Source organism: Chamaea fasciata, unplaced genomic scaffold (genome assembly GCF_029207755.1).
Source record: "Chamaea fasciata isolate MVZ Bird 193981 ecotype frontalis unplaced genomic scaffold, bChaFas1.0.hap1 SCAF_2, whole genome shotgun sequence".
Lineage (NCBI taxonomy): Eukaryota > Metazoa > Chordata > Aves > Passeriformes > Sylviidae > Chamaea > Chamaea fasciata.
In genome coordinates this window covers 88,777,563-88,803,073 of record NW_027094087.1, presented here as the reverse complement: position 1 = coordinate 88,803,073, position 25,511 = coordinate 88,777,563, and the positions used below count along the sequence as shown (strand labels likewise).

At 39.1% G+C, this 25,511-nt stretch overlaps 1 protein-coding gene across 1 annotated transcript; it reads right to left on the bottom strand.

Moving 5' to 3' along the window:
- Window positions 1-1,601: 1,601 nt before the first annotated feature.
- SLC5A7 (solute carrier family 5 member 7) lies at window positions 1,602-24,770 on the bottom strand. Its single transcript, XM_066177496.1, has 9 exons — window positions 24,690-24,770; window positions 23,561-23,783; window positions 16,317-16,430; window positions 13,347-13,502; window positions 10,588-10,736; window positions 6,837-6,980; window positions 4,883-5,036; window positions 3,518-3,735; window positions 1,602-2,782 (listed from the first exon to the last, which is right to left on the bottom strand). The coding sequence occupies exons 2-9, from the start codon at window positions 23,736-23,738 to the stop codon at window positions 2,159-2,161; spliced, it is 1,737 nt and encodes a 578-aa protein (XP_066033593.1). The 5' UTR covers window positions 23,739-23,783; window positions 24,690-24,770; the 3' UTR covers window positions 1,602-2,158.
- Window positions 24,771-25,511: the final 741 nt, after the last annotated feature.

The following is a 25,511-nucleotide window of genomic DNA, read 5'->3' as shown; positions in this document are numbered from 1 at the left end:
TCTTTCCTCTATCAAGTCTCTTTCCTCATCTCTCTTCTGTGGTTCATGGGGGAATTAATACTGCTGGGCTCGTGTTTGGTTTGTGATACTCAGCACTCTGAATTTCGTTGGCAGCCTATTCACTCACCTTGCAGGAATTTTTCATTTCTTTGCTATATTGGCTCTTCTGAGTTTTTAGTGAAGATCCTGGTTTTGATTCCCTCCACCCTGAGCAAACTCTTTGTACATTGTACATTGGTAAGTACAGTAGTACTGCAGGTCACCATGCATATTCAGAACTGAGTTGCAATGTTGATTTCAAATGCCGTGTAAGGAGAAAAAAAATCAAAAACTCTGAAATTAATTTTCTCTACATATTAAATATATATATATATATATATATATGCTGTTAAGACTCCACAAAAGGAGCAAAACATATTTAAGGATTCAACCTTGTGAAAGCTTATGTCAACATTGAATGCACAAGTTGATGGCTTCTTCCTTTAGCAGCAAAACCTATTCTTACATCTCCTATCCTCCAGTATAACTCCTCATGCTGTGAGTGTTAAAAAAAGAAATTTCACTGGTGACCAGCAACAGGAGGATATCTGGATTTCAACTGAACATTTTACGTCATACACAGATTTTAAAAAGAATTATTGGAGCATAACTCTTAATTGTCGAGAAATGTAGCTACTGGAGCTCTCACTGAGAAAGGCACATACCAATGGGGACAGACACAATCATCCTGGCCGTGGGCAAGTGGAAATGACATTGCGTGCTCCTGCCGGCCCAGGCAAGGTCAGAAGAGGCCTCATCTCCCCCCTTTGCTGCTTCTGGCCAGCATTGCCATTGGTGAGTCAAGTCTTGTCTGCACCTGGCCACTGCTGCTGCTCTGCAGGCTCCCTGTGACAGCCGGGAGGACAGGGGTCAATGGAGAAGTCAAGCACTTAGGGGCAGACACCACTATGCCTCTCACTTTGTTTCTGGGTTCAGCATTCCTTTCAGCTCCTCTCCAAGCTGCTCTCAGAGGCAAACATTTGGAGGTGTGGAAAGCTGTCCAGCAAGCCTGTTTTTTTGAGACTTTTTCGAGGAAATGTTATTTTTTATGGAAAATCTGGATTTTCCAGAGTAATTCCACCTCACCAAGCCAAAAGACTTTTCAGCATCTTTAAGACTAGCTTTTTTTAGTATGAGAAAAATTGGGAATTTTCTGCAAGGAAAACCCTCTCATTGCTCTTTTCAAGCCTTCTTGATTCTCTTTACTTTTCAATATTTATTTCATTGGTGAAGTTGCTTGGTGTCAGACTGCTTTGCTTGTATTAATTTTGATGATAAATCAAGGTAAGGCTTCGCCCAAGACTGAAAAGTTCTACTTAGTTAGAGTTTTTCTATAAGAGCCATTTTTGACAAGCTGAATTTCAACTCCAGTTATTGCTCTAAGTATTTTGGTGACAGTCACTAACCACAGAAAAAGAAAGAGAACACCTATATTAACACATTTTGCTTAAGGTTGTCTTACATCAGATATAACAGTTTTAAACTGGTGATTTAATTTTAACTTTTAAAAATTAATAAATCATGTTTAGCACTCCTATAAGGAATTTATTACTATTTGTGCATTTTACTGTCTCATACAAATAATAAAATACTAGATTGTATTATTTAAATTTCTTTATGAGGAAAAAAATTACCAGACCAAAACCCCAGGGAAGTTATTTATCTGTCTTTGCTTAAGCAACTAGCTCTTTAGTAATAAATCACTTATAGCTGTGGCAATATATTTTCACTTAATGCCAATGAAATGCTGAGTGATAATATTTCAGACTTGCTGTATTATAATCTCTTCATATGATATCCTAGCTAAGAACTGTTGCACATTTTCTTCTACCTATATTTTAAATTTAAAATATTTTTTTAATTGTACATTATGTAGCTCTGGATGGAAGGAATGGGATTGAGTGTATACTTTAGTAAACACTCTGTGATCTAATCCAACGTATTAGATAATAGCAGAAAAGAGCTCCTCCCATGGGATGCTCCTGCTCCTAGAAACAACTTAAAGAATGGTCAGCGACATTTTATTCCCAATTCTTGCTTTTCTTCTGATAAAATGCTTCTTACTATTCTTTGTAGAATATCCTGCTTCTCATTGTTTTGCCTGTGGCTACAAGACTTTTTAATTATCTTCAGTGTTGGACAGGTCTGGACTTGAATCAACGTAGTTGAAGGCTTCCTTGTTTGTGAAAGTCGAGCTCAAAGTTTGACTGTGTCGTGGATTCACAGGTGCAAGTTCATTTAATACAATATTGTCACTTTTTACAAGAGTCGCTTTGTCCATGTGTTCTCTACTGTATCTGGCAACAACAGCATCAAGAAAGTCCAGCTTTGGTGGCAAAGTCCCACTTTCAAATAGGTATTTGGCTAAATAGGAGACTGTGACATTAGTAACGAAGGCGGTGAGCATAGAAAGGGTTTTAAATGGGAATCGCTGGATATAGAGATTGTTGTCGTCTTGATACCAGCCAGGGTATAAGATCAAGGGCTGAAGGTAGAGGTACGGTTCTCCTCCGGTTATTCTGAGGAAAAGGCCAAAGAGGTATCCTGCAATGGCACCATAGGTGTTGGTTCCTTTAATGAATAACACACACAGGAGCTGGGGGAATATGATGATATAAACGAGGTCAGAGCTGAGGTACCAGAGGCCGTACACTGACGAAGCCAGCAGTGCCATTGCTGTTGCTGATGCTCCAAACAGAAGAACAGTGATTCTCATGACCCATACAATTTCCCTGTCTGAAGCCTGCAAAAAAAGGGCAGTGTTAGGTGGTTTTTTTCATGTCCATGCATGTATGTCTACACTTATATACAGTCAATATAAAATACTGAATTGTAAAAGAAAGCTTTGCATGATTCATTCGATAATAATTACAAACTAATATCTCTGTTTCAATCTCAAGCTCAGAAAAAAAACCCCTAAGGGTTATGGTTGCCTTTCCCAAAGTCATTACTCTTTGAACATAGCAAAAAGCTTGATGATGAGTCAAAGAGAAAAAAATAGCAGTGTAAGAAATAACTTTTAAATAGAATCACAATATGGCTCAACTAGAAAAAAACCTGTCAGCATCAGAATATCTTCTTGTCTGTTTCCTAAGAAAAACTCCAACTCATTAGACCATTCAGTTGCCAAATGATTTCTCAATAAATGAAAGATTAGAAAAATGTCTCATTTTGTGAAGAATTTAAGTAGAACTTACACTTGTAGCAACAGTAATTAGCTGTTTGGATGAAGTTCCATAAGAACTCTTGACAGCTGCCCTCCCCAAGCCAGCTTTTTCCCTTCCGTCATCAGTCACAACCATAACTGTTTTTATGATTTTCAGTTTGTTCAATATACTGTTAATAATTAAATTATTTTTCTAGTTATAGGCAGGAACATGAAAGAGGTATTTCATTGTGAAATAATAGTCCATGTATCACCTAGTTAAGGTCTCACCTAAAATTTTCTCTAAAAGTAAAAATGAAAATATTGTCTCACATTTTGCCGAAAGGAAAGCTGGTAAATGTTCCGAGCAAACATAGAACTTGCTGATAAAATTGAGGAGTCAGCTGAGGACATCACAGCAGCAGATACGGCACCGAGGCCAAAGAACGAGATATAGACCGGGCAAAGATACTGCAGCACAATGGGTAAAATCATATCTGCTTCTTTTTTGCTCTTGGGGTCAGGGAGACCGTAGTCAGTCTGGTTCCAAGCTGCAATATGGACACCAGTATCTTATCAGTAACAGCAGCAGCCACAGCACCTCTTGACTTCATGTGTAGCAAGCTATTCATATTACTACATTTTCATGCACATCCAATGAACAAAGTGTTACTAGGGCCAGACTAATGGCATTTCAGAGAGGCAGAGTCACACTTGTTTCTGTTAGGCATATTCAGTTCTGCCCAGAATTTTTCCTTGTCTCTAAAATAAACTTTAAATTGCTCATAAATGTAGTTTTATTTAATAAAATCAGTCTGTGATCCATGTATTTTTGTGATGTATTCAACTACTCTTTTGGATTACAGACAGGGCTCAAAGCAATGTAAACATTTCTAACAGAATAGTTTTAACAGTTCAGCTACACAGTCACTGTGATAGGGATCACTTACTATGACAAAGAAAACCTTGGCAAGGATATATTGGTAAAGGTAAGAAACTTCTGATAAATCAAAGAATCATTTAGGTTGGAAAACACCTTTTAGATCATTGAGTTGAACCATTAGCCTAGCACTGCCAAGTCCACCAGTAAACCACATCCCCAAGAGCAACATCTACACATATTTTAAATAGCTCCGAAGTGGTGAATCCACCACTTCCATGAGCAACCGGTTGCAGTGCTTGATAAAGCTTTTGGTGAACACATATTTCTTAATATCCATTCTAAACCTCTCCTGCTGCAACTTGAGGCCGTCTCCTCTCATCCTGTTGCTTGTTACGTGGGAGGTGCACCTTGCCACAACGTTCTTTCAGGTAGAGAGCAAAATGTCTTCCCTCACTCTCTTTTTCTCCAGGCTGAATAACCACAGCTCCCTCAGCCACCATCCATTAGTACCGTTACAACCAAATAAAAGTACCAGAATCTAATGCAAACATTGAATAGAAGTGTTATGTCTGTATCTAGAATGCACAAAATTATTCAATTTCATCCACTGTGGTAGGAACAATTTCCTTTGGGAGAAATATTCTATAACATTATTTTTCTCTGTAGTCTTCTGTTGAAGGAGTCATCAGTTGAAAAATGATGCCACCTGGCTATCTAACCTATATGTTACCTATATCTAACACAAGATTTATTTTCACACACTTATTGCACTATTAATTTTTCATTTATTGTGCTACTGATTTTTAATCATTTACCTGTAGATGCTCCAATTGCACCAATCAGTACTGCAGGAATAGCCATCACAAGACAGCCAAAAGCAGCCAGGAATGACAGAACTTGAGCATATGTGGCAGAAGATGAGGAAAGAACTCTCTGGAAATATGCTTGCCATGGAATTCCTCCTAATGTCTGCAAATACAACAGCATGCTGTGATTTGCAGGTAGCTGAATCATTTTACTATCACCATATAGAGAACATGTACAGGGATCACTTGAATGCTGAAAGCTATATTGCTACTTTTTAATTTATTTATTATCAGGCAGCCAGCAATAACTGCAACTTTCATTCTTACAAGCAATGTCAAACCTGTGCAAGTCCACTTAAATCCCATTCTTTTAGACAAGTTATTTTTTAAAAATAAAACTAGCATCAACACTTTGCACTTTCATAGTCTCTGTAACCCCCAAGTCTTTTGACTTCATAAAGCTTTATGAAAAGTACTATTTTCATATTTCATATCTGAAGAATCTGACCTCCAATACTCCACCTCCACTAAAATTAGATTAGACTCTGATATTAGACTTTGTGAATGCGTGTAGTCAATTACAGAAGGCGAGACATTCTGTATACATTGAACTCTGGAATCTGAAAAATTATTCTCCCATTGCCTTAAGCAAATACAATACCAATAGAAATGGAAGACAAAGCCAAAAAAAGTAAAAGTTTTGTTTTATGGTGAAAACCCTTATCTTTTATTTGGATATGTAACTGAAGATCTTGATTGGACTTAAAATTATTTCTGCAAAATACGACACAAAAGAGTATTACCAAAGACTGAAAACTCGAATGCTAACAATTCTGTCTTGAGAGCAGGATTTGAATAGTCTTCACTAAGTAACCAAGTGTCTGCCTCTAAACAGCATGGAAAGAAAACCAAGCAAATTTCATTATCCAGTTCTATACACTACATGAGGCAGGAGGCATTTGGACCACTAAGTGTGTATACAGGTGTTTCATATAGCTTCATGGACACATAGGGACTAAATTAATGTTTCACAGACAAGTCTGGATTTTGACTTGCTATTTATGACTGTTTTTCTTTGCTGCCTTGATAATAATGTTCCTTTATCAAAGCTTTCCAAGAATGCGTACATTTCTTGAGCTACAATGAAACAGACAAGATGAAAAGAAAATGTGTCATAATTTGGCAATATGAGAACTTTCCTTTGGTCAACAGCAGAAATGAAACCTTCGGGGTTACAGGAGAGAATACAGACACTCGAACTAATATGTCGTATTTTAGATCTCTGAGAGAATGCTGAATAAAATAATGTGTTTTAATAGATCAATTATAAAAAAACCCAGAAGATTTTTGGTGGAGAGGATTTTAAAAAAAGCCAGAAAATGTAATCCCAAAGTACAACATGATAATGAAACCAGTGTAAATTTGCATAGGGACACTGAGAATGGAAAATGTAAGCACGTGTTTCTAGATCCTCTAATGGAAAGCACTTAATAACCACTGATCCCATGTGTAATATATAGGTATTAAATAATGAAAGACCTTGGTTCGTTCTGGCATGTGTGCATGTATGAATTTATCCATCCTGCCATCCATCTCTGCAAAGCTTTTTCTTCACCTATACCTAAGGCATATTTAATCATTTGTATAATGTATTTATTGCCTTCTGCAACATATGAATTTCTTTGCCAACAATGACATCAGTTAAGCATTAGCTGCACACTTTTATTTAATTTTAACATGTCAGCTCTTTCAGCCTGATGATATTTAAATTGCATTCCTGGAAATGCTGGCTGATATGTCACAGAAATAATTCAAATCTGCAGAAATATTAAGCAGGAGTCAAGAGGGTAAAAGTTTTCAGTTTGATAGAAACTCTTAAACCAGACTCTATTATTTTCAGATGTCACAGTAGCATGGTGTAAGTGCTTAAATGCTTCACTCCTTCATACAAATCACCACTTACCAGTAAAAAGAAATTGTCCAACCATGTGTAAATGTCAATTGAGTTGACAGATCCAAGCCAAGGTGCTTGATACACGTGGTGCACAGCTGTGAGCCCAATATCTGTTACTGCAGGATGGGACAGGGCAAAGGGGACACTGATCCACTGTAACCAAAGAGAAACAATGTGCTCAGGTCTAAAGAAGATATTCTCAATCTGTGAAATTTTATTATTAACACTCGTCTAGCTTTCTTATTCTTGCTTGCTACAGATTTAATACCAAATTATCAAAATGACTTGCAAAAAGTCAGAATACGTGCAGGTAGAACACCTCTGAAATCCAGGTAGTGAAATCTTGGTAGTGGATAGCTCATATGTGTCTTAGAGAGAGTAAGCAGAGAATTAATCAATGGAAACTGCAAAATCAGCAGCAAAGACACATTTATACAACTTTGTTTTATTTTACCTAACCTCCTCATATATTGTTTACACTCTTTCCTGGACCACACAGCAGAGAAATATTTACATACAAATTTTGATGTAATAGCATCAGGACTTGGCAGCATACAGGCATAAGACATCACATCTGGGGAAGGCTTGGGAATTTGTTTTTAACTCAATACTAAACAAAGTATTGGAAGACTGTGAAAAGACAGGATTGCTGTTGGTGCAGCCTCATCTCTCTTCCTCTAAAACTAGTATTTGCCCAGTGTTACAGCACTTTTGTGTCTTGCAGATGTTTTCTAGGGGTCTCTTGACCATTTTCAGTCTCTTTGGTTCTTATCTAAATCAAAAAGTCTTCCCAGTGATGGTTTCTGCCAGGAGGTCCAATTCCTTCATCAATTGACTTTATGTGCATTTATTTGCAAAGTCATTTCGCACTTGTGTAAGTCACTGACTTTCTGCGGAGAAGACATTCAGCAGCTCCAACCGAGGTGAAAACCAGGCTTTGTGCTATATGGACTAGATCATCTCAAGTACAGCATCCTTAAGGATCCAGGGATAGCCAAAACCACGCAGATTGCCACAATCACAACTGATCACAGTTAAGTGTATTGGGGCAACAAGAGTGGGGAGGGGAAAAGTCAAACATTTTTCTCCATTTTGTGGCACAATTATTGCAATAATGTATGAAGAATATTTTGTAGAACTGCCGGTTACTTTGGCTGTTTATCCTGTACCATAAGATTCTGCTCTCAGTAAACTGCCAGTTTAAGCAGTTGGACAGAAAGACTCCCTTCTCAATTTCTGACTGAGGTGTTTCGTGAAAGAGCACCAAATTTTTTCAAATGTCTTCAAGATATTTTGAGGAAAAAATAAACATATTGTCAAAATTAATGGATATTAGTACTCTTTCCTGAGAAATTCAGGGGGAACAAAGATGCCAAACAGACTTTTTATTCCTGTTTCTGAATCTCAAATGTCAGACATCCAAGTGATGAGCTTCTGAACAGATGTAGTTTGGCCATACTCTGCTGAGATTTTCAGTAGGGCAAATGTCTAAAAGTCCATCTGGAGTCTGCATGCCACTGCCCATGATTTAATCAGTACTGTATTGCAAATACTTTATGAGTTTTTGTAAACCATTCCAGTTCCTCACAGTAACCCAGCTCTTTATGGTCTCAAGGACTATCTTTTCATTAGTAAATGAAACAAATCAAGACACTTTCTTTGGCCCTGCAGTTTACTGGGATGTCATCATTTACATCTATATATTTAGACTCCTTTTCCTGCCAAAAATGAGAGCCCTGAACTATTCCAGGGAATTAATTGGGAACATATAGAGTTTAGAATGGGGAATCAATAATACAGATGGGTTAAAGAGATAGTTAATAGTGGGGATACAGGCTCAGGAAAAGTCTCACCAGGCAAGATAAATATGTAGAGATGAGAATTGCAGGTGCAGGTACAGGAAGGTCAGGAAGGAAGGAGAGGCACTACATGAGACCATAAAGAAAAAAACAAGGATGCACATGGAGTGGCTGGAGTAGAGGTTGTGGAAACGTAAGGAAAAAGCTGTGGCTGAAAGGAGGAACAGGGGTGATTACAACAAGCCTTTTGTCTTGGATAAGGAGAGAAACCAGACATTAGAGGAAGGAGCAGCAAAGCTCTGTGACAGTGGGAGTAAGTACTGCTCCAGAGCCTGGAGAAGAAGTTGGGATAATTGAACCTGTGCCATCCTCTGCTGTGACATCTACTGTGAGAGTGTCCCATCTCATCTAAACCTGTCTGCCTAGAACATGATCATTTAGATGCAGACTCTTTTAGACTCATTTAGACTCTTCAGCCACACTGATGACACTCTTGAATTCATGAATATGGGTTCTTCAGCATTACATTATTGCTGCTTATTTCAAATGGGAAATTATGTAAAGAGTCCAACCTGAATTAAACAAAACACTATCCATACTAGCTAAACACTACCAATAGATCTAATAATTTGGAAGATTTCCGTACAACCTTCATTTTCTTACCACCCCCCATCAGGTTCATGGTGATTTTCACGTTATTCCCATGGGATCAGGCTCTCTACTGGTTCATGAGTTGATCACACCAGAAGACAATTTCTGTACTTTAATGTATCTCCAGTTTTGAGAACTTCTGCAATGCATGCTGTCTGTAGAAACTTAATGTTTCACAAATATGAACAGTTATGTTAGGGAAAGAGAGAGTATTTTCCCTACTGTTCAGATGAAGAACAAAGATATGAGGGAAGAAAGTCTGGAATAACTTTCATTTGAGCCAGTTGGAACTTGGATTTGCTTTTTCAGGCTATTTAGCACCGTTTCCATTAAATCACTTAAAGGCCATAGTCCTCACAGTAAGGTGCCACAGAGTAAGCACACACAGGGAACTGGTTAATGACCACCTGTGTAAACACTGGCTGAAGCAGGGCTGAAGCAATTTCCCTAGAGCTGCACAAGAACTCTGTTGAAAGCAAAGAACGCCAGGCCCCCAAGGTGCCCCTTGGTTCCTTCATCTTGAGCCACTCCATTTATTTTAGCATATCGCAACTCTTTGCACACCTCTGATTGTCCATTACTGCCACTGGCAAACAAAGACAGCAACTTCTTTGATTGCACTCTTGTGATCTGGACCTTGTCACACTGATGCTTTTCAATATGGGGCTTAAAGAACAGCAGTAAATAAAAGGCTACCCACTAGCATATCATTGATAGCTGATGAGGGGTATTCACACTACCACACCAAAATAGCCAAGACATCTGGTGAAACTTCTAATATTATGGTCTCCAAGGGTGGTGGAGGGAAATGAGGGAAAAACCAAGAAAGTTAACTAAGTTAACAGGAGGTTAACTAAGCTGTGTAGGTGACAACCACAGAAAAGAGAAGCAGTAGAGTATCAACTCTGCAGGTCCAGTGACAGCATTTCTGAACTACTTCACTGAAAGCTTCCTATGTCTGATGCCTCCCTCCACTGCCTTCTGTGCCAGTGTCACAGTCCTATAGAGAGACAGGGAAGGAGTCTACACCAGTCCTATTCTGAGTTAGATGTATATTCAAGAGGAAAATTGCAAGAGTGGTTGGACTGCCAGACTGGCTGGAAAAGAGCCTAAGAATCAGACCTCTTGGACAGCACTATTTCCAAAGTACAGGCTGTACATTGATGCAAATGCAGCCTTTTCCAAGTCAGCACTTTGTGAGTCTGACTGGTTAGCAATGCTGTGCCTGGTACACCCCGGGATGCACTTGGTCCATCTAGCTGTTCAGGGCAAAATCCTTGACAAAATAAGGCAAAAAACCCCAAACTTACCAGTCCCAGGAAGATGCAGAAGAGCTGAACGACGTCAGTATAGGCCACAGAATAAAGCCCACCCACAAGTGTGTACATAGTGGCAATCAGGGCAGAAACAATGACTGAAATATTGACATTAATGTCAATGATCACACTTATAGTTGCACCTAAAGGGAAAACCAAAGCACTGTGTGTTAGTGTGTATATCACAGCATGTCTGATGACAAGGTTCACCATTGTTAAGTTGCATATATTGGTTCTGGTCTAACACCTAATAACAGCACTAATAATTCCCCACCTCTATATTCTGCATACTCTTTCTTCACCTTTGAAGGGAATGGGAAAAAAGATGCTCCTGCTGGTTTAAGTTTGGCATCTGTCATTTTTCAGGTTCTTAGGAAACGGAGGAGAGAAGGGTCCCAACAGCACTTCTTATGTTGCACCAAGTCTGTAAGGACTACACTCTTTTGTTCTGTCTGGGAAAACTAGCTATGCACATCCCTGATTGCTACAGTCTTCCGAAGGATACGGAGAATGTTCCTTCAGTGCTACCATCAGCTGCCATAGCACTTGCAGGATGCACCCCCTGAGGTCCCATGAAAATGTCTGTCCAGTGTATTTTAAAGTTTCTTCACTTGGCTCTCTTCCAGCAAGCCTTCCTTGCACTGGACTTTCTCAGGCTTCTCAGGGTCCTGGGATTCCTAAAAACTGGTTTTACCAGCAAAGAATTAAGAAGAAAAGGCACTGAATACCTCAGCCTTTTCCACATCTTTCGCCACCAGGTGCCCCATCCCATTCAACAGCACTCCACATTTTCCCTTTTGTTAGGATGAACTCTTCTGAGCATAGAGGAGGTGACTCTTGAATATAAACCAGTTCTTCTTGACTCCAGGACAGTCTCCCATGGGATTCTTCCAAGCAGAATATTGGAGAGGCCCAGCTCTACACTTCTGAAGTCCATGGTTGCCGTTGTGATATTTGCCTTGTTTTCCCCCTCTCAGGACCATGAATTCCATCATCTCATGAACTCTGCAGCCAAATCTTCCTTTGACCTTTATACCTCTGACTTGTTCTTCCTAGTGTCTTCGTAACAGGTTCAACAGAGCACCTCCCTACATCAGCTCCCTGATCATTTGTGTCAGAAAGTCGTTGCCAGTGCACTCAAGAAACCTCCTGAATAGCTTGTGTCCTCCTGCACTGCCCCTCCAGCACCTATCAGGATGGTTATACATTTCCCTTAGATGTAGTAGCTATTTCACATGATTGCAGTGTTTTAAGACCACGTTTAAACAACTCCTCTCCCTCTAATTAGGATGATTTAAATGAAACATCTTGCAACTACTATTAGTGCTTGGGGTTATTGTAGATGGATATTCTGGATCACATATTTGGAAGAAAGACAACATGATGTGGGAAATATAAGAGCTTCTGGGAACTCACAGATGTGGCTTTTGCTGCACAATGAGCCCTCAAAGTTTGTGTGCTTAAGAATTAGAAGCTCAGACCTCTTCCACCACTTTAAGACCAGTGTTTCCCATCTAGAACCCTGCCAGGCAAGGAGTTGTGATGAAGATCAAGTAGTGAAGAGTACTGGGATTAAACATTCATCAGTAAGGATAGGTGTGAAAAAGGAAATAGATTATTCACAGAATAGTTAAAATCAAAATCTTCAATGATCTTTATAATCATTGACAATCTTTAACTGTCAGCTGTTACATAAATCTAGAAAGGTATTCACACCACTTGTGTTGAAATGATAGTGAATGGCTTGTCCTTAATCAAAAATATTCCAAATACTCTGAGTGTTCTTCAAGTTATTCAACTCCTATCACCTCAGCATGCAATTTTTCTTAGTCTTTTAAGGATTTTGTGATGGAATTGTGGTAAACAAGCTCCCCATTGCTTTTCAGTTCATCAGAGCGCAGTTGGAGAGTACCTTCAAAGTTTATTTTTGTTTAAAATAGCTTATGCTAGAAGGCATTACCACATGCATGTGCATTATTAGTATGATTACTTGGTAAAAGTCAATTACTGGTGCTTCAAATCAAGGGCTTTCTCTGTTCTTAAAGGGGTTGCTAAATTCAGGCCTGAAATGTAATTAAAAACCCTGGAAGCTGATTTGTTTTTCAGGACTGGATGAGTAGTTGAGTGATTTTCTATTGAGTCATAGTTTCACCAATTCTCCAAATCCTTTCTTGGATCCAAAGTATTTTCTTCATTTTGTCAAGAAGAAAGCCATTTAGAATTGAAGAATTCTTCAATTTGTTGATCAGCATCTGGTTTACTTCTATTATTTGTGTTATGGAATGTTCTGTATATGTAGATCTCCTATATGCAAAGGATTATTTTGTTTAGATGTGTTGGAAATGCTGTTACATATCAGCATTTTTAAGGGAAATTTCAACTGGCTTCTGTCATCCCAGAGATGTAGAAGAAAAGCTGGGTCAGATTTGACACAAAAGAGGCACTTGCAATCACTTCCATCACCCTCACTATTAACAGAAATTTGTTCCTAAATCCTTTCATGCTCTTTGAAAAGGGGTAACTTAGAGGTACATGAAAATGAATAGATACTTTGCATGTCTTTCCCTTATCAAAATAATAAAAGGGCAACATTACTGGATTTATTTGCTAATTAGCATGGGTCTTAGAAATGTTGCAGTCTGAATCATTTGGCTTAAATAGTTACCATTTGGAGCCAGAATTTTAATGCATTTCTGATATTCTTAATAATTTCTACCTGTAATAAATTAATATTTATACTGCTTGTTCCTTACCTAAGGCAGAGAAGATGGCAGCAGCCCAAAACATTTCTCCCATTAAAGCTGGAATAAACAGTAGTCCTCCCATCCTTTTTCCATAAAGTTGCTGAAAAGGGTCCAGCATTGTCACATAGCCTTTGGATCGCATAGGTTTTGCAAAAAAAAGGCCACCTACAAAGAAAAAGCAGCATAAGATACCAGTTGCAGTTTAGAAATGCATTACCATTAAGGGATAAAACATTCATTGTCAGTTGAAGATAAAAAAAAAAAAATTACTAATACTGTTTGTTTCTTTGTTTGTAAGTAAAAAGTACAGTTAAAATATCCTCTGGAAACTCTTACATATGTCTGCAGAACTACTTAAACACACACCATTAGTATCTATAGTCTGATAATTTAAAAAAAAGGGCTTTTTCTTATTTTTTCTGTCTCAGTTTATGTAATCTCCCATCATGGATGCTGTCAGAGTTTAGTCTAATTTTGGATTAGTCTAAGGGAATGGCTTTTCCACCTAATCCTGTTGATTCTTTGACCAGAATACCACATGAAGTTTTACATAGTCCTACTCTAAAAATAAAACAGTCTGAGATTCCTGAATCAGAAATAGAATTTCACATGTGGTTTAGTACACACAGAGCAAATCTGATTCTTTCAGGACAATTCAAATTTATTATGTATGTTTGAGACAACTTTACTAACACCTGCAAGATAGGTCAGAGGTCTTCTTTGTTCTGCCTGTGTTAGATTCATGAGTATTTGTCATACAGTTATTTTACTTTTGTATGTTCAGGAATTTTGATATATCACAATTCAGCTCAGCCTAGCTGGTCTATGGGCTGGATATGTACATAAATGTCCCCACCTCAAATTCTTTCTGTCTTGGGGAAAAAAAAAGGACCTATCTCAGGATAGCTGAAAGACCCCTGGTATGGAAACCTGGGTAGTTGAGATCTGCACATGACTATATACAAGTAGACTTCTACCACAGGAAAACTGCTATGTAAGGTATAATAACGAACTGGAAACCCAGTCAGTTCCCAACAAGATACACTGTATGGCATTTGGCAACCCCTAATTAGGTTCCTCATGACAAGATATGTCATTTATTCATTGTATTGTGCAGAAGATTTTCCAAATTTCTATGTATTGCCTTTTATAACTCATACTTCTTCATTTCATCAAGTTGCCTGAACAGAAAGTACTGGGTCACACAGTGTCATCCCAGTTTATAGTGTTTATGTGAATGCTGTGTTTAGGCAGGTAAGTGCAGAAACCCTTCAGCTTTTTTTTTTTTTTTTTTTTTTTTGGTGATTACTGGTTTGGTAGTGGAACCTTTTCCTATTCCACTTGTTATGCCACCATTTCAAAAGACAATTAAAGAAGAAGAAAAAAACATGATCTATTAGGATGTTCAAACATCTCTCAAAGGAAATAGGAAATCCTAACCTTTGAAAATAAAATTGTATGGACAACAAACAGGGAGATAACATCAATCTTAAATGCTTCCTGTCTGAAGCATTAATATTTCCTCCCAGCCTTGTATTAATAAATTTGATCATTTATTTTTTAAAGAAGGATAAAGAATTCCTCCCCTCAAACCTTCATGTACAGATCATGCCTGCAGAAATGGTTTCCTCTCTGTGCTCCACAGAGAAATATATGGTTACACATACGGACTTTCTTTCTTTGCAGTGGCCATTATAATTTTCAGGAAAACAAGTCTGGGTGTCTGTAAATAGCTGAAAATAACCAGAGAGGCTAACTCTTCTAGACTATTGTTAATTTGTGTCAATTCTGCAGAGGCTGAGAGCCAGGAAGATGGTTTTGACTCCAATCCTAACAGCCAGTTAATTACATCGATGGATTGTGACCCTCATGAGCTCATAATGACACCAACTGATCTTCAGGCAGACTTCTACAGTCACTGTTTTCCTCACTGGAGACAGAGCTGTTCTCAGGGATGGCAACCACTGCCAGAACTGGAGCTGGCCTGCACATGCCAGAGAGAAACATTTCCAGTGGGGAAAGTTTCTGCCTGGGAAGTCAGGATAACTAGGACAGGCCACTGGAAAGCATTTTCAATGGGAAAAAAAAAAAAAAAGGAAAGAAAAGAAAACAAGTGGTGGAGGAAGAAATAAAATGTAAAAGAGGATCTGGATAAGCAATCAAAGGAAACAAAGGGACAGATCAGGACCCTGAGAACACACTCAGAAAAGACTGAGAGGTCAAGTAATATTAGCAAGGGGAGTATATCAGTCACGTTCAGGAAATATGAAAAACAAAGGATCTTTTTTTCTGTAACAACATGCTTTTTAAAAGTTGCATCATTATTGCACCATTAAAACTTCTAATACTTCCTGTATATTACACTCTGACCCTGCATATATCGGGATTCTGCATTTGCATTTTTACATGTGATTTAGAGTTGTATACTACTTTTAAGAGGTTGCATGTTCCACTTTTAAGGAAATAATTTCCAGTCTAAGGAAATATTGAGACATATTTCCTACACAAAATTAGAAAAGCCACCTAGATTCTTGGTGGAGATCTGCAAAGTATAAGCACTTTCCTAACCCAAAAGGATATTTGTCTAATTCCAAGATTTACAGATGCACTGATACCTGGGCGCCTGGGTCATATTCCAGATCATATAGGCAATTAAAGAAAACCTAAATATCTACAGCTTGGTATTGATAATCTAAACACACCTCCCCACCCTCTAACCACTCTCCCTCCCCACCCCCTCCCCCCAAAGAATATGGCTGTAATGATCAAATAGGTCTTGACAAGGAGTTTAGGAGACTTAAGATATGAAACCATTTATAGAGATTTTCTGTTTTGTTTAATTTTTCAATAGCCAAATGTATCAGCAGAAAGGATCCAGTTTACCTCAGCAACCTTTTATCAGACCCTAGTTTTTTCATTTCAGAGAATGGACTTGATATCAGAACTCTTTAAAATGAGAGACTATTAATCTTTGCTTACCTAAAACCAGGCTAAGAGAATATCCAATAGGGGCCTGAGCCCAAGCTAGACCATAGTCTGGGACATACACAGCTTCTGCTGTCCCATTGATGTAACCTCCTCCAACCCATGTGGCTGAAAAGGAAGAGAGGGAAAAGTCTTTAATGTCCACAAAGAAATAAAAGCTCACACCTTGTATAATAAAATTGTCATTATGTATGGTTATTTTTTATTATATGAACAGTACAAGTACCAGGCATGGCACCCTTTTATTAAAGGCAGCCCTAATTTGAATTTACAGCCTAAGCATATGAAAAAAGAAGAAAAAATGGCCTGAGGCAATCATTAAAGTGTCTAAGTCTCTGTATAGTCAGTGAAGATGTGAGGGCTGAGTCCTCCATTACTTATTTATTGTTTGTGTTAGTACAAATGAAGGAGAGGTATAAGGGGGAGTCTGAAGAAGAACATTTAAATTAGGCAAAAGTTTAATGAACACATTGTTTACCAGGACCTTCATGAAAAAAAAAAGCCTTTTAAACCTTGTTAAATTTTAACTGTTGCTACATGAAGCATATTAATAAACTCTGAGTTCTCAAAATATTTGTCTATAGAGTTGTGGTGCGCTTTTTTTTTGTTGCTATATAAGTTCTAAACTTTGATTCTTTTATTTTATGCTTCCTTGAGCCATATTCCATAAGGGATATGTGCTATCTCTAATATTTCTGATTTTATCTCGCTCTCCAAAAAGCAGTATTTTTAATATACCAGCCTTTGACACTTAATGAGTTGCTTCTCTGCCTTTAAGGGAAGTTTCTACATTTGAGAATTTGGGATCAACAGTATATATGAGAGAAAAACTCCATCATAGAAATTTATTGTGATTACATCTGCAAAAATACTTCATAACAAATCAAGTTTAATAAAGTTTACTTCCTGTTTGCAGATTCCATACAATTTTTAAAATTATATCTACTCTATAATGAGTAAGTTTTATAAATCTAAGTCTGCAGTTTGAACAAGGGCAGACAGACCATTACAAGTCCTGGAATTTTGTAATGATGTTTTGGTTTGTGTCAGAAGCCTTTACTTTTTCATATGAGAGTAGTTAGGGTTTCTGTCTAAAAAGTCATAATAGTTTGAAATTTGTTTTCCTTAAATATTATTCACAATTTTCCCATCACCCACCACTGTACAAGCAAACTTGATTTTGTGTTTAAGACAAACAGTTGGAGAGAAAAACGAATTAAGAAAATTTAATAAAATTTCTTAAGAAATTTCATTAAGAGCTAAATAACCACTCTTTTCTGCTTGACTGTGATATCTCTCTAGTACTACTTGAAGGAATTTTGCTGAATTGAACTATGGATTTAGAATCAAAGATCTCCAGCAACCAGAGAATTATAGTTGACCCCCTTTCAGCAATCTGATGCACTGGAATGGACCATTCTGTTGTTGGAAATGGTATAATGGATTTTTATGAGGGGTGTGCATACAGAGAAAGACTGAAACAAAAGAAGTGGCCCAAGGAGACCTGTTACAAGTAGACTTTTGGTTATCAAGAGCTTTTGTGTATGGGACCACTTGCGGAAGAAGGGTTAAGGCTGATTCTTAACGAGAAGAACAAGGAGACATAATCTACATAAAAAGTTGTCAAACATTTGGGATTTTGTGATTCTTGACAGTGTGAATTAAGATAGAGGGAAGTATAATACTTTGTTTATTAGAGTTCTAGAATTATAGAATTGTTTGGGTTGAAAGGGACCTTAAAAAATCTTCTATTTCTAATCCCTCAGTGATGGGCAGGGATGCCACTCATTAGACCAGGTTGCTCAAAGCCCTGTCGAACCTGCCCTTAAACACTTCCAGGGATGGGGCATCCACAACTTCTCTGGGCAACCTGTTCCACTGCATCACCATCTTCACAGTAAAGAATTTCTTCCTAAGATATAATCTAAATCTACCCTTCAGTTCCCTACCTCTACGTCTCATCCTATCACTACATGTCCCAATCCCCATCTTTTCTATAAGCCCCCTTTAGGTACTGTAAGGCTGGTATCAGGTCTGCACAGATCTTCCTCCTCTCCGGGCTAAACAACCTCAACTCTCTCAGCGTGTCCCAGAGACCAGTGTTGGGCCCAGTCCTGTTTAATATCTTTAGTGATTATCTGATGAAAGAATAAGTCTACCATTAGCAAATTTGCAGATGACATGAAGTTGGGTCAGAGTGTTGATCTGCAGGCTGGAGAGGTGGGCTGAGGCCAGCTGCATGAGGTTCAGCAAGACCAAGTGCTGAGTCTTAGACTTTGGTCACAGCAAGCCCAGGCAATGCTATAGGCTGGGGACAGTGTCTGGAAAACAGTCCAGCACAAAAGGACCTGGGGTGCTGCTCAACAGCAGCTGAACATGAGCCAGAGCATGCCCAGGTGGCCAAGGCGGCCAATGGCAGCCTGGCCTGTACAGGATAGTAATAGTGCAGCCAGCAGGACCAGGAAAGACATCATCCCCTTGTACTCAGCACCTCTAGTAAGTACTGTGTCCAGTTCTGGGCCTGCTACTTTAAAAAGGACATTGAGTGCTGAAGCGTGTCCAGTAATGGGTGGCAAGGCTCATGAAAGGTCTAGAAAATGTCTGATGAGGAAAAACTGAGGCACCTGGGTATGTTTAGTCTTGAGAAGAGTAGGACCTTATTGCTCTCTACAACTGCCTGATAGGAGGATGCAGTGATGCGGGCTAGTGTCTTCTACCATGCCTGCAGTGAAAGGACAAGAGGAAATGGTCTTGAGACAGGTGACATTCAGATTAGATGTTAGAAAAAAAATTTTGACTGTTAGGGTGGTCAGACATTGGAATAGCTTTCCTAGGGAGGTGGTGGGGTTACTGTCCCTGAAGGTGTTTAAGAGGTGCCTGGATTTGGCACTGCGTGATGTGGTTTAGTGGTTTAGGGGTTACAGTGCTAGTGCTGGGTTGACAGTTAGACTAGATGATCTTAAAGGTCTCTTCCAATCCTGATGATTCTAATATTCTGTGATTCTAAGTTTTTCTCAACAGGGCTGCTCTTAATCCACTCATCACTCACCCTGTATCCATGTTTGGGTTTGCCCTGATCCAGGTGGAGGGTCTTACATTTGGCCTCTTGCACTGGGCTAGGTACCTCTGTATGGGATCCCTTTCCTCTAGAGTATCAACCATAGCACTCATCTTGGTGTCATCCACAACCTTGCTGAGGGTGCCCTCAATCCCACTGTCCACAGCCCTGACAAGGCGGTTGAATAGTACTGGTTCCAGAATGGACCCCTGAGGGACACCACTCTCTACAGAAAAATCCGTGACTACCTGGGATGTGTGTTGCCTATTCTGTCTCAAGAAGCACAGTCTTATGGAATAAGCACCTGTATACAATACCAAAAAGTAAATATTTAGAAAAGGAAGCATATTTGTCTCTTTCCCCAGAAAATGCATAAGCATGGATTCTACACTAATTATATACTTGGTTACAGGTGGGAATAATATCCCATAGTCAAGAACAGATGTCCAACATTGCTGCAGCCGTGGTGAAGGGGGCTTTCAGTTTCAGCATTGATTTGCCAACAGTTGCTACAGAGGTTCTCCAAGGGGCACTTGGATGCCATGCCTAGTTCCCTTATTTTCTTCTGGACGAGATCAAGTCAATTCCCTTCTGTGTGATGTTGTAAGGGTCATTACCCTCCACTGTTTGCCCTGCAGACAGATATTTCTGTATAAGGTGCCATGAAGGATTTAGTGCTTATTTTTAATTTTATTTCTTAATTTCTGGATTGGGGTTTGAAAAATTGCTGCTATTCAATTTTTCTGTGCGCATGACTGTTCTGGAACATCTGTCAAGGACCACAGAGCTGTAGGAAGGTGTTATATGTCTTTTTCTGAGGGGGTGAATGGGTAGTCAGCACGTACACTGACACAGGTAAATACATTAGAAATGAAATAAAGGGATAACACAGGATGAGACTTCAACCTTAGATATTAATTTTCTGATCCTCATTTGCTAAGCCACAATTTAAAGTTAGTTTAATCCCTTTATTTTCAGTGAAATTCTTTTTGTTTTTACCTAAATCAGCAAACAGGAATACAATACTAAATAATCTATGGAAGCATTAATGTGGTAATCTATTTTAATCTTCTCTTTGCCTGCTATCTGAAGAAAGAAATGCAGCAAATACTAACATCCATTTAAAACATGCACTGTAAGAAATGATCAGACAAATACTGAGGGTAAGGAGTGCAATTTTTCTTCTAGTTCCTGTGAGACACAGAAGTTGATCTCTGAGTTCTTGGTATATATTGATATATACTTGGAAACCAAAATTTTTGACATTTCCTCAGGAACAATTCCTTGTCTGACCACTCAAATTATTTAATAAACTCATCAAGCTCTGTAAAATGAGAATTCTCATCCAAAGATTTGAATAAAATAGAATTATGTAATATTTCTTTTTCGTTTGGGAGGGTATGTAGTTCTATCCAACTAAAATGCAAAAATTATATCAATAGATTATTAGACCTTTCAGGTCATGTTTGTGAGCATTTAGTTATGTAATCTCAACTATTTCCTTTGAGGTTTAAACTCAATCACCAAAATCAAATTAGATTCAATTTTGTAGCAGATATCACTTCTTAAAAAAATCATTCATGAAAATAAAGAAGACTAGTATTTAATGCAAAATTTTATCTATAATTATGTAAAAATTATACACACATTACACATGTCTACTATGGTACAATGTTATTTCATTTTAATATGAGCTGCTACGATCCATCCACAATTCAACCTTTTCACTCTTTCTATTTTCTCACTTGCAGACACACTCAACCTTCAACAGGCTTTGTGTTCAGTAGTTCAGTAGCTGGTTGATATAGCTTTTTCTTCTTCAAGATCATCGTGCATTTCCAAAAATATGCACAGCTGTTATTCACAGGTAGTGCTTTAAGATTTTTCAATGTTGTTTAGAAAATCAGCTATAATTCCTCTGGAATCTTGACTTCGATGCTTATGTCCTGAATTTTATTTTAAATTTATAGGCTAAGTGCTGCCATTCTCTCCACTAAATAACCCTAGAAACTTCTACCACCTCATAGCCAATACCCGTGGAACACTGTAGAGTTTGTATCAGGCAGAAAAGAAAAAATAAGGCCTTATCTCAAAACCCAAAGTGCTTCATGCACAGACAAACAACATCCTTTCTGGAGATCTTTAAAACAATTGTATTCATTTGTGGGGTAGACTTTGCTTTCTAATTTATATTTACACAATTAAACCTGAAAAATATAAAGACAATGTTGGAATAGTCGTGTATTGCGAACAGTCATGGTTGTGAGGTGCAAAATCAGCATCGACTATTTTTTGAAAAGCAAGTATGCCCTTGAATAATGTGCCCATTTTGTAAAAATTATCAACGTGCAAAAATTACTGTATTTTCATCAGCTTACTTTCATAATTGTTTTATTATGACTTTAGAAATCAAGTCCCCCAAACAACCTCACTGAAACAAAACTCAGACTAAACCCTGGCTCAGCAGATTTGTGCCCAGATCTTGCTTTATGCACCAGGTGCGGCTCGCTATGACTGAAAGTGTAGGTTAGTTGCCACATCAAGCTTTAATTGCCAGATTTAAGGAAGGTACAGGGAAGAAAGTGTCAGCCCTGACAGTATGAAGTCCCTGATAGTTTTAGCTACCCAAAGGCTTTGGGATCAGTCTGATCTGCTGCAAAGTTGAGATACTGTGCCATCTCTAGAGCTTGCATAATACAGGATGAACATGTGTGGGTGTGAATTGTGGTGGCTACAGAACGTGCCTGAGATATAGGAAATCCCAGTTCAATCTCATCTGTGCTTCAGCTGCTACACAAAAATTTCCTGCAAAATAGGATTAAGGAAAGCAGAATTTGTATCTTCTATATGCAAAGCCATTAGTCGTAGCCACTTCTGTGGGAAATGCCTTTTTTCATCTTGACTCCCCTGATTTAATGTTTATTGTTTTGTGGCAACCAATAATTCTGCAAAATATTCTGGTTTCAGTGCTCTTGAAAACATTTCATCCAGCAGAAAGCAGTCTAACCAGCACTTGCTATGAGCAGACTCTGGTCATATCTTGTGCACCAGTAGCCGATGGATTTGTGATACAGTGAATTACAGCATAGTGCAAAAAGTAGAACATCTGATTGTATTCCAACTTTATTGACTTTTACAAACATTCCTTACTCAATATCTAAATTTTCAGTCTTTGAATGAGCAAAATGCCCCTGCAAAAGAATGTGAATTTATCTCAAATAAAGAATGCAGAGTTTTGGCCCAAGTTTTACCTGGCTCTTCCTTATTAGATAATTGTGAAAGCAGAACAGGGCAAAACAGCAAAACATAAATGTAGTCAGATAAATTCAATTTGACAATTGAAAGGGCTTTGCCTGAATAGGATTTAGATTAAATTAAGAAAAAAAAAAAAAGAAAAAAGAAGCATGCCTTAAAAACTAATTTTCCTTTTATAGTGGTGGGCTAATTCACTCATCTTTTAATGTATTTTTATTCCAATAACATAATAAAAGTTTTGAGATTTTGGACAGTATTGTGAATATCCTTTTTACCCAAGTAAGACAGCTGGTTTAACTGGCTCTGGGAGTCAGAGAGCACTGTTTACAAAATCATTGAAGGTCTCTTCCTTCACTCAGCCTTTTCTTACTGATACTACTATTGAGAGTCATGCATTATTTCGTCCAACTGCTGAAAAAGAAGCTTAGAGAATCCACAAAATAAGTTTGCTGAACTCTGTACAATTACAAGTTTGGAGTTAAGCTAATTTTCTTTTAGAAAGTTAATTTATGTTGTACACCCTCCCCACCAATCTTTTTCCCTATAAACTTTGTTTTATTCAGATTAAACAAACCCAAAAATAACACACAAATAGGGATGGTTTTAAAAACAATAACAGTTATTTTAAAACTTTCTAATTAATCTATATTAATTCCATACTTTTGTCTCAAACATATCTGATCAACAGATGAATATGGAATGAAAATATATGAAAACTAAGGAAAATATATTCTTCCTCTAAGATTTACAATTATTTGTTGTTTTTATGAGGAGGCTACATTTGGTTGTTCATAAAACAATTGGATAAAAGGTATATATATTTTCCCCGCTTTGTATTACTTAACATTCAGATTTCAATTCATTCAGATGGAAAACTGACAAGTTATATGCTGGCTAGGAAACAAAAAGGTGCTTTTTTACATACCTGTCATTGTAAATCCACCAACTAGCAAACCAATGTCTCTTCCACCGACTATAATAGCTTCGCTGCGATCTCCATCACTGCCGGTGTTCTTGGTTTTCCAAGCAGCCCATATCCCTACTGCCAGGATTGCCAGGTAGAAGAAAATTATGGCCACCAGTCCCTCCACATGGAAAGCCATGTTGAAGTCCCCGCTGTTTCTTTTACCCCTATTTCATTAAGACCTCTGGAGAGAATGCAATAATAGGTCTGCTTTTAACACGCCTGCCTTTTAGAATCAGTGTACAAAACCCCTCAGATGGTTATTAAAGAGACTGTTCCGGTGAATTTATGAAATGAGAATTTCAGATGTAATTGAGATTAATGTCACATGCCAATTAAAACGCCTATGGAGCAACAACCAGTGGTTATAGGCTCTGAACACAAAGGGGAATGGATGACGTGGCTGAAAGCTACACTATCCTCAGAAGTCAGTTATTGAGCACTGAATTATTTTCGTATCACCAAGTCCTCAATGCCTGGGAACTTTTCAGTCACGGACTAGTTTGGTACCAGAGACAGAAGATCTTGACCATGTGGACTATTACAAAAATCTCTGTTTTGAAGACAAAACTGCCTTAAGTAATACTAGAACTATGTATAAGTAATAGCTACAACAGCAAACCACATCTTTTAAGTGTTTGTATTGGAATGCTGAGTCCTGTCCCCCTTGCAACATCTCCCGTATTTTAAAATCTGCGATTTCTTTCTTGCAACATTTAATTGTCCAGCATGAAACGCATGAATCTGTTCTCTAACAATATGGGAAGCAAACGGAAAACTTAAAAGCTGTCGGAAGGCAGAAATGTTGAAGTACACGAACTACAGCGGGGGAAAACTCCCGAGCGAGGCAGACAGCGGCGGCCCCGTACCCAGCCTCCCCCGGAGCCCCCTCCCCATCCCGGCCCCTCCGCCCCGCGTTCGCTCTCGCACAGCCGCGCCGGCAAGATGCGTCCGCGCTCCCGACGGCTCCGCGGCTCCGCCGGCGGGGCCAGCGGCCGAGCCAGCCCTACCTCCCGGGGGCTCCGCCGAGGCGGCAGCGCCCGCCCGCCCCGCGCCGTCGGGCAGGAGAGGAGCCCGCGCCGCCGCCCACCTGCGCTCCGCCGCCGCGCTGCCCCGCACTCCGCGGGGCACGGCCGCCCATCCCTCGGGGCCGTGTCGGGGCCGAGCCGCCGGGGGCTTTGTCCCCGCCCGGGGCTTTGCCGCTGGCGGGGGGAGGGAAGGAGCGAAGGGAGGATCGTCTCTTGCCCGGCGGTGCCGACGGTGCGCCGAGCGCTGAGGCTGCGACGGGGGTCTCGTGGATTAAAAAGAGGAAAATCCCTTTATAAAGGAGGAGGGTTCAGTGGGGTGAGAGGACCGCGTCCGTCAGAGCTGGGGGGAGGAAGGGGGAAAGACGTCAGAGTGATAGGGGACGTTGGGGGGAAGTAAGGATGACTCAAGGGAGACTGATTGTCGTGTCACGGCAGAGAAGCAGGGTTAGGAAGTGGAATTGAGGTGAGAAGACAAAAGGGAATGAGGGGAGACAGGAAGGAACAGGATCATATTGAACCAACGGGAAAGAGGAAGAAAAGAAAGGGCTGATCTAAAAAAGACATATTGAAAAGAGTGATGGAGGAAGGGAAGAGAGCAGAGGTAGAGGGAGGGAAGGTGGTCTCTGTGCACCCCTTACCCTCCCTGGCAGTCTTTCCTTGCCACCCCTTGGCCTAGCACTGGCAAGCACCAAGCCAAGGTATGTCTGTGAGAGGCTGGTCAGGACCATCTTTTGCCACACCTCCCTTCCAAACCTGGTTGAACATGCATTGGCCTTTCCCAGGTCTGGGACAGTTAGTTCTTTGGGAGACCTTTTTTTTTTTTTTTTTTTTTTTTTTTTTTTTTTTTTTTTTTTTTTTTTTTTTTTCCCCCCGTGCTTCTTATA

Coding starts and splice junctions, on each gene's coding strand:
- SLC5A7 (XM_066177496.1), bottom strand. CDS start 23,738: ATGGCTTTCCATGTGGAGGGACTGGTGGCCATAATTTTCTTCTACCTG. Junction 13,503..16,316: donor TTCTCTTAGCCTGGTTTTAG/GTAAGCAAAGAT, acceptor TTTTCTTTGTAG/GTGGCCTTTTTTTTGCAAAA. Junction 2,783..3,517: donor AGCTTTCCTTTCGGCAAAAT/GTGAGACAATAT, acceptor CTTTTTTTGCAG/GCTTCAGACAGGGAAATTGT.